General features: G+C 38.2%; 1 protein-coding gene and 1 pseudogene across 1 annotated transcript in view; both read right to left on the bottom strand.

Annotated features, from left to right (window-relative positions):
• Positions 1 to 9,573: 9,573 nt before the first annotated feature.
• On the bottom strand, positions 9,574 to 10,839 carry LOC121995171 (annotated as a pseudogene).
• Positions 10,727 to 12,151, bottom strand: part of LOC121995170 (ARM REPEAT PROTEIN INTERACTING WITH ABF2-like) — a 40,288-nt gene continuing 38,863 nt past the window's right edge. Inside the window, exon 8 of the mRNA XM_042548983.1 lies at positions 10,727 to 11,171. Within this exon, the coding sequence (XP_042404917.1) occupies positions 11,130 to 11,171 (42 nt within the window). The 3' untranslated portion in view covers positions 10,727 to 11,129. The remainder of the gene's footprint in view (positions 11,172 to 12,151) is intronic.

The raw sequence follows: 12,151 nt of genomic DNA, 5'->3' as shown, positions 1-12,151 counted from the left end.
GTTAATAACTTAACAAATTTATAAAGTTTATCGGGAGGAAGAGAACGTACCTAACTTACCTTGTCGAGTTCATTTTCCGAGCCCTGAACTGCTGCTTTCTTCTGACGAAGCTCCCCCTTCATCGATGCTCTCGATGCTCATTTCGGAAGAACTTGACTCGCAGTCGTCGTCTTGATGACTTGCCATTAGAGCAAGTCCGGAGAATGCCTCGACTTCCGACTCCGACGACGTATCGTCCCACGTCGCTTTTAGGGCTTTTCGCTTTTGGATAGGCTTCTTACCCTTTTCCTTATTCTTGTTCTTCAGCTTGGGGCAATTGTCCTTGACGTGCCCTTCTTCGTCGCAGTGGTAGCAGCGGATCGTCCTTTTCTTCTTCCCCTGCGGATGGTTAGTAGATCTGGATTTACAAAGCTTCTTGAATCTTCTTACCCTCATTACCATTTCCTCGTCATCGAGAGAAGATTCCGACTCTGGTTCGTCTCTCGAAACTTTGAGGGCGACGTTGTTCTTGGGCTCCTTCATTCCTGCACATCTTGACTCATGCACTTCAAAAGTAGAAAAAAATTCTTCTAATGGGATCTTTTCTAAATCTTTAGAAATATAAAAGGCATCTACTAGTGATGCCCATTTTGAATTTCTAGGAAATGAATTTAGTGCGTACCTTAGCGAATCTCGGTTACTTATCGTTTCTCCGAGAATCGACAGTCCGGTGATGATCTCTTTGATTCTCGAGTGCAGGTGCGCGACTGTCTCGTCTTCCCCAAGTTGCAGGCTGGTGAGCTGATTTTGAAGCAGATCTCTTCTGGCGAGCTTGGCTTCGGACGTCCCTTAGTGCAGCTCGAGGAACTTTTCCCAAAGTTCCTTTGCCGAGTGGTAGTGTCCGATTCTGTTGACTTCTTGAGGTGGAAGAACGCTTAGCAGATGGTATTCTGCTTTGTCGTTCGCCACGAATTCAGCCTGCTCCATTTTTGTCCATTGACATTTTTCCTTACCTTCTGGAGCTACAAAACCGGATTCCATTGTTAGAGTTAATTCAAAGTCTGTGGTAAAAAATACCTGCATCAGATTCTTCCACGTAGCGAAATCCCCTCCATATTTCGGCGGGTGGATGCTTGGTCCGGCTATTATCTTTGCTTCGATTGGCGGTTAGTCCTCCTGAAGCGTCTTGGCTCTGATACCACTTGTAGGACCGTTGTGGCCGGCTAGAAGGGAGGGTTGGATAGCCTGTAAAACTCAAAAACAAACCAACCCTTCTCGAACTCTTAGACTGACACTTGCATAAAATAAAAGAAATAAATAAAAGCATAAAAGTAAAAGGTACACCGAGATTTACTTGGTTACAACCGGGAAGATTGTTAATCCAAGAAAGCGTAGCACTAGTATCTCCTTCAGGCGGAGAAGCCTTTTACAGCAATGACGCGCACAACAGAAGCTTAAAACAGAAAAGTGTACAAGTGTAGAAAGAATGCTTGAGTTCTCAGTTCAATTGTGAAGCTTCTGGACCAAGGGTATATTTATAGCCTTGGTCGGAGCGCCTGGAAGGGTTCCGGGCGCCCTAGGGGGGATAAATTTTATCCCCCAACGTTCAGATCGAGTCAAAGCTCGATCTGGTCAATATTCAAGGTCCGAGCGCCCGGAAGGGTTCCGGGCGCCCCGGAGGGCTCCGGGCGCCCCGTAGCCCAAAGTCAACAAACGTTGACTTTTTCGTCCGGAACCTCTTCTCTGGTTCAGTCCCGCCTCGGTCCGGTTCTTCCACTCCGGATTAGCTCGCTTGGGTGATCTCAGCAATCCGGAAAAGGGCTCACCCGAACCCAACTTCCGGTCTTCTCGAGCGTGCTTCCCTCCGGCTTCTCGTCCCTCGGAATTGCCGCGTGTTTCCTTCCCGTCCGCCAGCGTACTCATCCGCAGTCTTCGTCCATCGGTCGTCGACCTTCTCGCTAGCTGCGTCTCTTGCTCCCCGAGCAATCTTCCGCTCCGGCTTTCGTCCCTTGGAACCACCGCGCGCTTCCTTCTCGTCCGCCGATGTACTCTTCCGCAGCGCCTCGTCCCTCGGATGCACAGCGTGCCATCCTTCTCGCTAGCTACGTTTTCCGCTCGACTACCTGTGCTCCTAAGCTCCTGCACACTTAGACACAAGGTTAGAAACAACGCAGGACCTAACTTAACTTGTTGATCACACCAAAACTACCTTGGGGTTCCAACAATTGCAACCAAGGATACTCCACTCCCGGAGTTAATTTTCTTGTCTTTTAAATCTTCTTCAACTGCCCGGAATTAAGGGAAATTTGTTCCTTGTTTTTATTTTTGTTTAACACATTTCTTTAATTCTATACTTTGCGTTAGCACTTTGTTTTTACATTTTGCATTTTGTTTCCATACATTGCACTTTGCATTTTGTTTACATAGCATGTCATTTTTGAATAAGATTCTTCATGGGAATTTTCTAAGTAATATTTTTAAGATGGTAAAAGCTTCTTAAATTTTATCATCAATTTTAGATCATTGGACATGATTAGTTGCTTTACTTACATGATATTGGTTAGTTTGGTGTGGATTCCAATTTGATTAATTGAGTTTGATTGCATATAAAAATTACTTACTGAGGACCACTTTAAGCTTAAACTCTATTATATTTTTGTGTGGCATGCACTTACAACAATTGAAATTCTAGAACTTACTTAGCTTCTTTTTAAAGCCACAATATCATATGTATGCGTGGTAATGAAGGATTTTGTCATTCTTATGTCACCCTAATTTTTAATTTCTTTCCCACAATTTTCTTTAAACAATTTCATTTCATCTAGCATTCAAACTCTTGATTATCTTTGCTTGTCATTATTTCATTGAGAGTTTGATGAATTCCTTGATGAGTTAGCTTGACTAGATGGACAAAGGTTTAAGTGTGGGGGAAATGTGAAGTGGTTTTGAATGTCTGAAATTTAAATTCAAGACAATGATGGAGTCATTAACTCAAACAGCAACCTTTGTTCATTGACACATTGTATCAAGATTTTTTGATAGTTATCCAATTGAAGAAGAGTTTGGTTTTAACTTTTGTTTATTCATTGACAAATGGTATTCAAGTTTTAATAGTTGGAAATCTAGAAAATTCTTGAAGATTGAATCTGAAATAATCTGTGAAAGGAAGTGCAAAGGGTTGTTTTTGTTAAGGATTTCTTATGCCAACTGATAATTCTATTTTTTGATAGCAAGGTTTTAAATCCAAGCTCTTAATATTGCAATGCCAAATAAAATCATTCCTTGAGCTTTATCATGTATAGAGCAAGCTTTAATAGCTTTTAATTTTGTAATTTGTTACTATGGTGATACATGCAAAACACAGTATAGGCAGGTTAGAATATCTCTGTTGGTGCAGAAGCTGAAAACATTGCTGTGGAGAATTGGATAAAAGGTTAATTAGAGAATTCAAATTAAAGGGAGAAAATTCAGAATTCAGAAGTTGCAAAATTTTAGAAGTTGTACAATTCTGCACATTAATGTTGAATGCTAATGATAGAATAGATGGAACTTGGCATATGTTAGAGGATGATGAGACTTAGAAATGTTAACTGCAGCTAATGTGAAAGCTGCAACTCAAAGAGTTTGATAGGACATCACAGTTACTGAAATTTCAGTGAAACCTTTAGATTGACAGTGGAATATAAAAGAACACAGAATACAAAATTCAGCAACGCATTCTGAAATTGAATCAGCAGGGAAATAGTGATGAATTTCAAGTTGTGAAGTGATACTTTATTCAAGGATTATAATCTAAGCTTGAAAATCGAACAAGTAAAGACAAAAGTACATGAAGCTGCAGGGGAATGGAATAGACAGTACTACACAAATTTTTACTTTCTGAAGGTCCAATCAAGACGGAATTCTGAGATCACTTAGCTGGATTTGGTACTGCACTACACATCTGCTGGAATTGGGAAAGCAGAGGAATGGTTGGCATTAGTGAACTATTGAAGAGACTGGAGCAATAATAGGAAACAGAAATAGACAAGAATTAAGAAGCAAAAATGGCAATAGTTTCTTTGTAGAAGCAGTAATGTAGATCTACTGGAAATTTGATCATTATGGATCAAGATTCGAAATTTTATTACCATTCCTCTCATGAAGCACTTGAAGATGGTGTTATTGAATCTGAAAAGAAGAAAGAAAAGAGTAGAACTTGATACTTAAAACAGTGAGGTGAAAAACAGATTCCAGTTTTTGAATTATATCAAGTGTGTGCCAACTTTTATCAGCAGGCTCTGAAAGCTATTGAAACATGGATCTACTGCTGAAAACCTGATCAAGGAGCAGGATTTGAACTTCGATTAGTGATTGCCATTCAATTCAAGAAGCATTCCTTATGGTATTATAAGGTTTTAAAAGGAAAAATGGAAATGATGTCAGCCAATTGATACTTAAAGCAGTGAAGAGATGTCAGCCAATTACTTTAAATCTGTGTGGAATCAAATCTGTTATTTTCAAATAAAAAAAAAAGGAGTATGTTCCAGCTAATCAAGAAAGGAATACTAAGTGTAGATGGAGAAAAGTTAAAGGAAGACCAAGAGTTCAAACCAAAATCTAGGAATGCAGTGATTAATACAATTTCTGAAATGTTTGTGGTTGTTCCAATTTGAAGGTTTTGATCAGAAAATGATGGAATTTTTGAAGGCTTATTGAGGAAATCTAAAGGAATTAAAGATCAAGGCTTGATCGGAGGAAAGAAGAATGAAGTTCTAAAAATTTCTGACTGCTGAGTTGACAGAATGAAGCTATTCAATTATGGACATTGAACAAAATTTTATGCCATTTTGGAATAAGGGTTATGATAAGCTAGAGTTGTTAAAATCTTGAAATCTTTGGAGAATGATTTGATAGGGATCTTAAGAGGTCAGATGTAAAGAAATTGAAATTTTTGTTGGCTAAGCTATGTAAAGTTGATACAAAGTTATGTGGAAAATGCTGAAGTCTGCACCTTTTTGTGCAGAATTTTGCAGAAATGGAATCAATGTACCAATAAGTACAGGTGTTGTGCTAATTTTTCATATTGCTTCTGTTCGAAACATAAACTGAATTCCAGTGCTATTAATTCAATGCTAGATAATATCTACATCCAGGCTGAAGTCTTGATTAATGAAGCTGAAGATTCAAGCAACAACTCATAGATACTGGCACCAATTCTGGGAAAATCTGAACAATTATTGCCGGAATAGAATGCATTTTTTGTGCCAACTGCTGATATTGTTTTTTTTTATCAATCTTGCTTTGAATTGAAGTTCCATTCATTTTAGTGTTAAATGAGAACCTCTTCCAAACAAAGAAATTGAACCTAAATATGCAGAAATTGTTGAAGGTTGAGTTGCTATTGCTGTCAAGGAAATCTAAGCTGTGAGTTAGCTGAAATTTGCCTCTACATTTTATGTAAGGTCATGGGCATACAGTGACATCAGTGAGCTATTGTGGAGCACAAATAGAAACAAAAATCAGAATCTGAACTTTGAAGTGCAGAATTCAGATTTTTCTCTTGCTGAAACACTAAGTTCTGGCACGAAGGAAACATTCTGAAGAATGTTTACATGAAAATTTTTTGTCAAACTCAAGGGAATGATTCTCAGAGTATGAGTTACTTGAATCCATAGAGTCATTTTCTAGTTACAAAATTGTTGCTAGGATTTGTTTCTTTAATATGTCATGTGACAAGTTCTGTGAGCAGAACTTCTATTTGTCAAAGCTTGTATTAGATTTCTGTGAACTCAGTAAACTAAATTCTTAAATGTGTAGCTGTACATCTGATTGGCTCTCAACTGTGAAACCTTGATGCTGGAATCTTTAAAGGCAGATTACAGTAACAAGAATCATTTTAAGGAAATTGCAGTACATCATAGATTCAAATGAAACAACTAGAATTGTAGAAATATTATATAGTTTTGCTATTTTCTGTAGTTGATGCTGGGAATTTGATTTCCGAAATTGTAGTTGGTTCGAGAGCAGAAATAGAAAAAGAAAATCTGCAGAAAGAGAAAAAGTGGCTTCAAGAGTGTTAATACATTGGATATATATGGTGTTTCATTGTCCGAGACGGCCAAATTTTAAGTGTGGGGGAGGGGATTCTTCTTCATAATTTGATGTGAGATTGTTTTAGTCTCCAAGGATGGAATTAAGTGGAAAAACAGTGAAGAGGAAAAAAAAAGGCAAATCGAAAAGAGAGTATTAAGTGTGAAGATAGAGTATCAAGATTCTATATTTGCATTCAAATTGAAGGAGAGGTTAGCTTGATATTTTGAATTGGTAACGACAAATGGTATTCATCTCTTTTCACATCGAATTGATAGACTCATCAAGTATATTCCTCCAATACTCTCATCTTCTTAATTTTTCATTGAATTCTTTTCTTTTGCCTATTTCATTCACTTTCATTGTTCTTTTTTATTCCATTTTAATTCTTGTTGATAAAATCCTTTTGATTCATGTATGCTATGTTTATAGTGGTGGAGAATTAGAAAATAAGCAAGCTTATGGTAGTGAAATGTTGTGAGTGACATTAAGTGAGCTCCACTTTTATGTATGCTTGAGTGTGAGAGTTAGAATAGGTAAATCCCTTGTGAGATTGCAACTTGCTTAATTTTTCAATTGGATTGAAACTACCATACCTACTAATTATTGTTTAGATTGAATTCATGATTGTTTGTGATCTTTAAGATGACCTTAGTTAATTACCTTTTACTATCTTCTAGGTATTGCTAAGGGAATTTTTGTGAAGATGATTTTTAGTTTTCTTGACTTTCACGGGACGTTCAAGATTAAGTGTGGGGGATTTGATAACCATGATGTTACTATATTATTTTGATTCATAATGCATGTTTTAATGGTTTATTCATAGCTTAAACTCACATTTACATTACATTTTGCAAATTGCAAGTGATCTTGGACCTAATCGCAAATTAGCAAATTATTATGGTATTTGATGCTAATATTCGATTATTATTTTGTAGGCATCAAAAAGGTCATGGACCCAATCAGATCATACCACATTTGGGTTCAAATCTAGGGCTAAACAAGACGATCAAGCTTCGGAGCGTTATGGGTCGTTCATCCAAAATCAAGTAGATCTGAGTCATTCATTGAAGATCCGGCCCATCCAACCTAATGAGGAGTAGATCTTGTCTGTTGATGAAGATCAGAAGCTTTGATCCAGATCTAAAAAACACAGTTAGTGAGAAGGATGACACGGAAGAAAGTCGATGGTTTCGGTGCATCCGAGGGACGAGACACTACGGAAGAGTACACTGGCGGACGAGAAGGAAGTGTGACGGTTCCGAGGGATGAGAAGAAAGAGTGGAAGATTGCTCAAGAAGGCTGGAAAATGAGTTCAAGTGAGCCCACTCCCTATTCCAGATGGTTGAAATCACCCAAACGAGCAGAACCAGAGCAGAAGACCCGGATAAAAAGTCAATCAGGAGTTGACTTTGGTATGGGCTCCCGAATCACCCTGGGAAGCCAAGCTGCCCAGGGTGCGAATCTTGGTCATGGGTTGGATCAGCTCAGTCCGGGCCAGAAAGTTTATCGCTTTGTCAGTTGTTGTGATCCGTTGTGTCGTTGATAAAATTTTATTCACCTCCAGGTGCCTGGAATTCTTCTAGGCACCCCAATTAGGGCTATAAATACATCCCTGATCTAGTAGCTAAATACAACACTTGTAAACGCTTCTTTTATTATTTATCTTTATAACTGAGTGCTTCAATTATTGTAAGAGACTTCTCCACCTGAAGGAAATTGAATAGTGAGCTTTCAATGTCTTGGATTAGTAATCCCCTGATTGTAAACCAAGTAATCCGATGCCTCTTTCTCTTTTTAATTAGTTTGCTAATTCCTTTTATGCAAGTATTAGTTTTAATCAAGCTGTAAAGATAAAAAAAAAGTGTTCATTTTTTGTGCAAGGTAATTCACTCCCTTTTGTCGGCCTCCAAGAGACCTACATATTATATGTCCTCCGGCCCTATGCACTTGAGCAAATGACATGAAAAAGTCCACTTATAAAGCTGATCACCAATCAAAGTGAATTAACATGCTCTCTTCTTAATTATACGTGCTTGCTCGCTTTCCGGTGGTAAACTGCCCTGTTGTAGAAATAATATAATTGGGGTTCTCCGATCACTCTGTAACTCTAAGTCGGTTTGTCTTTTAATGCAGGCTACTAACAGTGTCTGTTCTACTGGTATATTTATATTCCAGGGAATGATGGCGAAAGCTATCTTGGCTAGGTCTTTGTTAGGCTGATGTAATCTACACTGAATATATCTCGGTCAGTCCTTAAGTCGGCATCTCTATTAGGCTGATGTAATATGCGCTGAATATGTCTTGGCTAGTCCTTAAGCTAGCCTCTTTTATTGATCCGTTCAGTGGCATTCTGTATATTCCACTGCCCCGTGTCAAATTAAATTGCTCAATCACATTCTGCGCAACATTAATATACTCGCTGGAGAATGGTAGAGTGTATCAGGATCCCGGAAAATCCCTTTTATAATAACATATGTTGTGTTGGAATTCTATTCAGGCGATTAGTAATAACATAAGTATTAGTATCATATGCCCGATCAATCTTTTGCCTTATCAGGCGCATGTGCACTTTAGTCGGATGTACTTGGAAAGATTTATGAAGCTAAGGGTATTAAGCTCGGACAGCTGGTCGCATATATAAGGGCTGACAAGGATGAGTACCTTTAACCTGGCCAGTCTTTATCTGGCCAATCGCACATATGGGAATTTATGAGGCTGAGTGCCTTTAACCCGGCCGGTATTTATCTAGCCGGTCACACATATGAGAATTGATGAGGCTAAGTGCCTTTAATCAGGCTGATTTTTATCTGGTCGATCATACATATAAGAATTAATGAGGCTAAGTGCCTTTAACTCGGCCGACCTTTATCTGGCCGATCACATATATGGAAATTGATGAGGCTAAGTGTCTTTAACCCCGTCGAATATTCCTATGATGAGAGTATACATGCTCAGCCGACTTTAAGACCGGACGAATGCACATGCACACTATTATTTATGATTGTCATATTGTAGAATGAGTCAGTCATTCCAGCCGCAATGTAAGACCGACCAACTTTAAACTTGACCTCCCTAAGATCTGACCTCCCTTGAGACATTATACTCCCTGGTTTGCTCGGCTTAACGACTGACCACCTTCTCCTGACCGGATTAAAACCTGATCTGGTTAACCTAAGGATTTAACATTGGGGAACTGATCCAGACCAGATGAAGGGATATTACTATTTTTGAATAAGATTGCCACATCATCTTAATTTTGATCGTCTTGTCATCTTAACTCCTACTACCATATCATTTTTCCGGATCCATTCGTCATAATCTGTATTAGACTCCATTTACAATACCTCACTACATGCATCCAATCGTTAAATGGGTATTTATGGTCATTCAACGATAGTCTTAGCTTATGCGACTCAATCTTCACCAATAATAAAGTCTTTCATTTTAGAGACAACAAGAATCTAAAAGAGAGAAGAAAAAGAAACATCACCGCCTTCAAAGAATAATTCCTTACTTCACTCTTATTCAAAGAATTTGCATCTACATTAAAGTTTGTCTATCTATCTACATAGTTTCAACTTTGTGCTGATTGAACTTCTAAACTTACTGAATTTCTCGTGGTACAATGTCGTAGAGAATAAGAGGCATCAGCGCGTTTAAAAGGCTGCGGGAAACCAAGAGGCTAGTCGACAAGATGAAGATAGCTTTGAATGTGAAGAAAACAAAGGTGATTTTTTTTTTCTTCTTGAATGTGTTCGCAACATCGGTCATCCACACATTTTTAGCTTCACCGTGTTGTTCGATGATGTGGTATGCATATGATGGATACCCAGTTTCTGCGGTGCGCGAATTTGTGAACTCCATTCAACAATCTAAAGAACATATCCTTAATTCCAAGTCTCTTCTTCTCGAAAGGAACAAAACCATCTTTCCACCCACATGGTATTGAATCATCCTCTAAAAGGATGTCGGCCTCTGCAAGGTAAACCGCCATCGGCTGATGTATACTGGGAGTATATATGCGCGATACTCTTTCCATTATTTCTTCCTTGCTACTACATATCTGGTTGATGCTCAATCTTTGCTCTACTTTCTTGCAATGAATCATCCAATCTTGCAAGCTGTCTGAACTTTCTTTCTTCTGTGAAGCATTAGAATTCTGTCTCACCTCCCCACCTAGCTACATCTCTAATCTTCGATGTGATCTTAGCAATTTCCTTCTCTATCTCATCGACTACCACAAGATATTCAGATATCTTTGCATAATCAATAACTGGCCAATGGTCGAGCCAAAGGATCCAAATAACTTCAGTACCATCAACCAACTCTTTCCTGCATTGCGTCAACTGATCAAGATCCCTTCCCTTTGTCCACTTCCAACCACTACCATTAAAGACCTCAAACGGCTCCCAACCGGACAAATCCATCATATAGAACATTGAACTTTTCGAAATTGAATAGCTTATCAAATGGCATAGGTTCTAGCAAATCGAAGTCTTTGTAGAATAGAGATGAGCTAAGGCTGGGCATCAGAAGAGTTATGCTCAAGAATGTAGTAGTCAAGCATGCCGTGCCCAGTGCGGTTTTCTGATTGTTCAAACCCCAAATAATCAGAGGAACCTCCAGGAATTTGTCTCTCCTGATGGAATTCTGCAAGTCAGAAGTAGCAGTGATGGCTATCCAATTTGAGATCCTCAATGTAAGCAAACTGGATCCAGGGAACGAAGAAATGACAGTTCCGACTACAAGAATAGATAATACCAAGATGAATGAAAACCAAATATTTCATGTTACAGCTGCTTCGCTTAAGCTACTCAATGTTTCCAAATTCACTGTCGGCCTTGTTCATTCTGTTCATAGTATGGATTTTGTTGTATCACTATGACTGTCAAAATTTATCATCAGAAGGTTCGCCCTCTATTAGCATTGTAGCAGAAACAAATCACAGCGAAGACTAAGGTTGCAGAATAATCAACTGCTCATGATCAGACATCTGACTATTCATTCAGGATTCTCTCATAACCATATATCTGCCAAATGCATAATATTGGTACAGTAGGCAACCATCAAAGTAGCTAAGATGTAATAAGTATCAACCATCTGATGTAGGTGAGCTTCTGAAAAAAAATCCAGTAGTTCTGTAAGTTGAATATACAAAATGATGTCAAGTAAAAAGCATCTTTTACATTCTTATCTCATAATCAATTAAAAGTACTACTAGCACCGAAGTGAAAAAATGGAAATGTTAAATAATGTTTTTTTTATAAGAATAAAAATCCTGTGTGATTATCATCTAAGCCAGAATACTTTCCATTTAGCACCCAACCGACACTCAAGCTGCTTTGTTTAACCTCTTCAACCTCGAGTTCCAGTCAGTTGTTTAGCTTAATTTTAAAAGAACACTCAAGTTCCCTGTATGAAATGAATTACCTATGATTCTCCAAAAGGGAAAGACCTCATTTACAATACTATTTAGAATCTGAATGAGTAAAAAATAGATAGAATTCATAAAACACCATCACTGCCATCTCACAGTATACTCTATTCTAAAATCAAACGGCGCTATTTCTAAGTTCTAAACAAACCATAAAATTTCACAAGGTACCATAAAACCTGATCTAAAACCCATTACTATAAGTTTCGGAAAGGGTCGTCATCCCACTCGGAGGTCCTATGCTCCAAAACTTGCTGATGGAAGATTTAACCCATTTTAGCAGAAGAGACAATATAAGTGACCTTGTGAATTACTAAACATAGTTACTCTCCTCGTATACAAAAAAATAATCAAAACGACAACGCTATTACCACGGCGCTCAATATAATTCATCTGTCAAGGAGGCATTTACGATTAACTATCTAAATCAAGCTCCTTTGATTAGATCATTTCCAATCAATTAGAACCAAGCCAGCGCCTAATAGATCATAAAGAAGAAGTTTCTGACTAAGGATGAAGAACAAGATATCACCGCATAATTGCAGAAAGGCGTTTCATCCATAATGCTGATGCTTCCAGCTAAAAGAGAAAATTTCCTCACTTTGTTTTGCTTTCCTCCTTCTGACTGTAAACTTGAAAGGAGGAAAAACACAAGAGGGGGTA

This window comes from Zingiber officinale, chromosome 6A, assembly GCF_018446385.1.
Source record: "Zingiber officinale cultivar Zhangliang chromosome 6A, Zo_v1.1, whole genome shotgun sequence".
Lineage (NCBI taxonomy): Eukaryota > Viridiplantae > Streptophyta > Magnoliopsida > Zingiberales > Zingiberaceae > Zingiber > Zingiber officinale.
The sequence above is the reverse complement of the archived record's forward strand: the minus strand, read 5'-3'. Positions and strand labels throughout refer to the sequence as shown.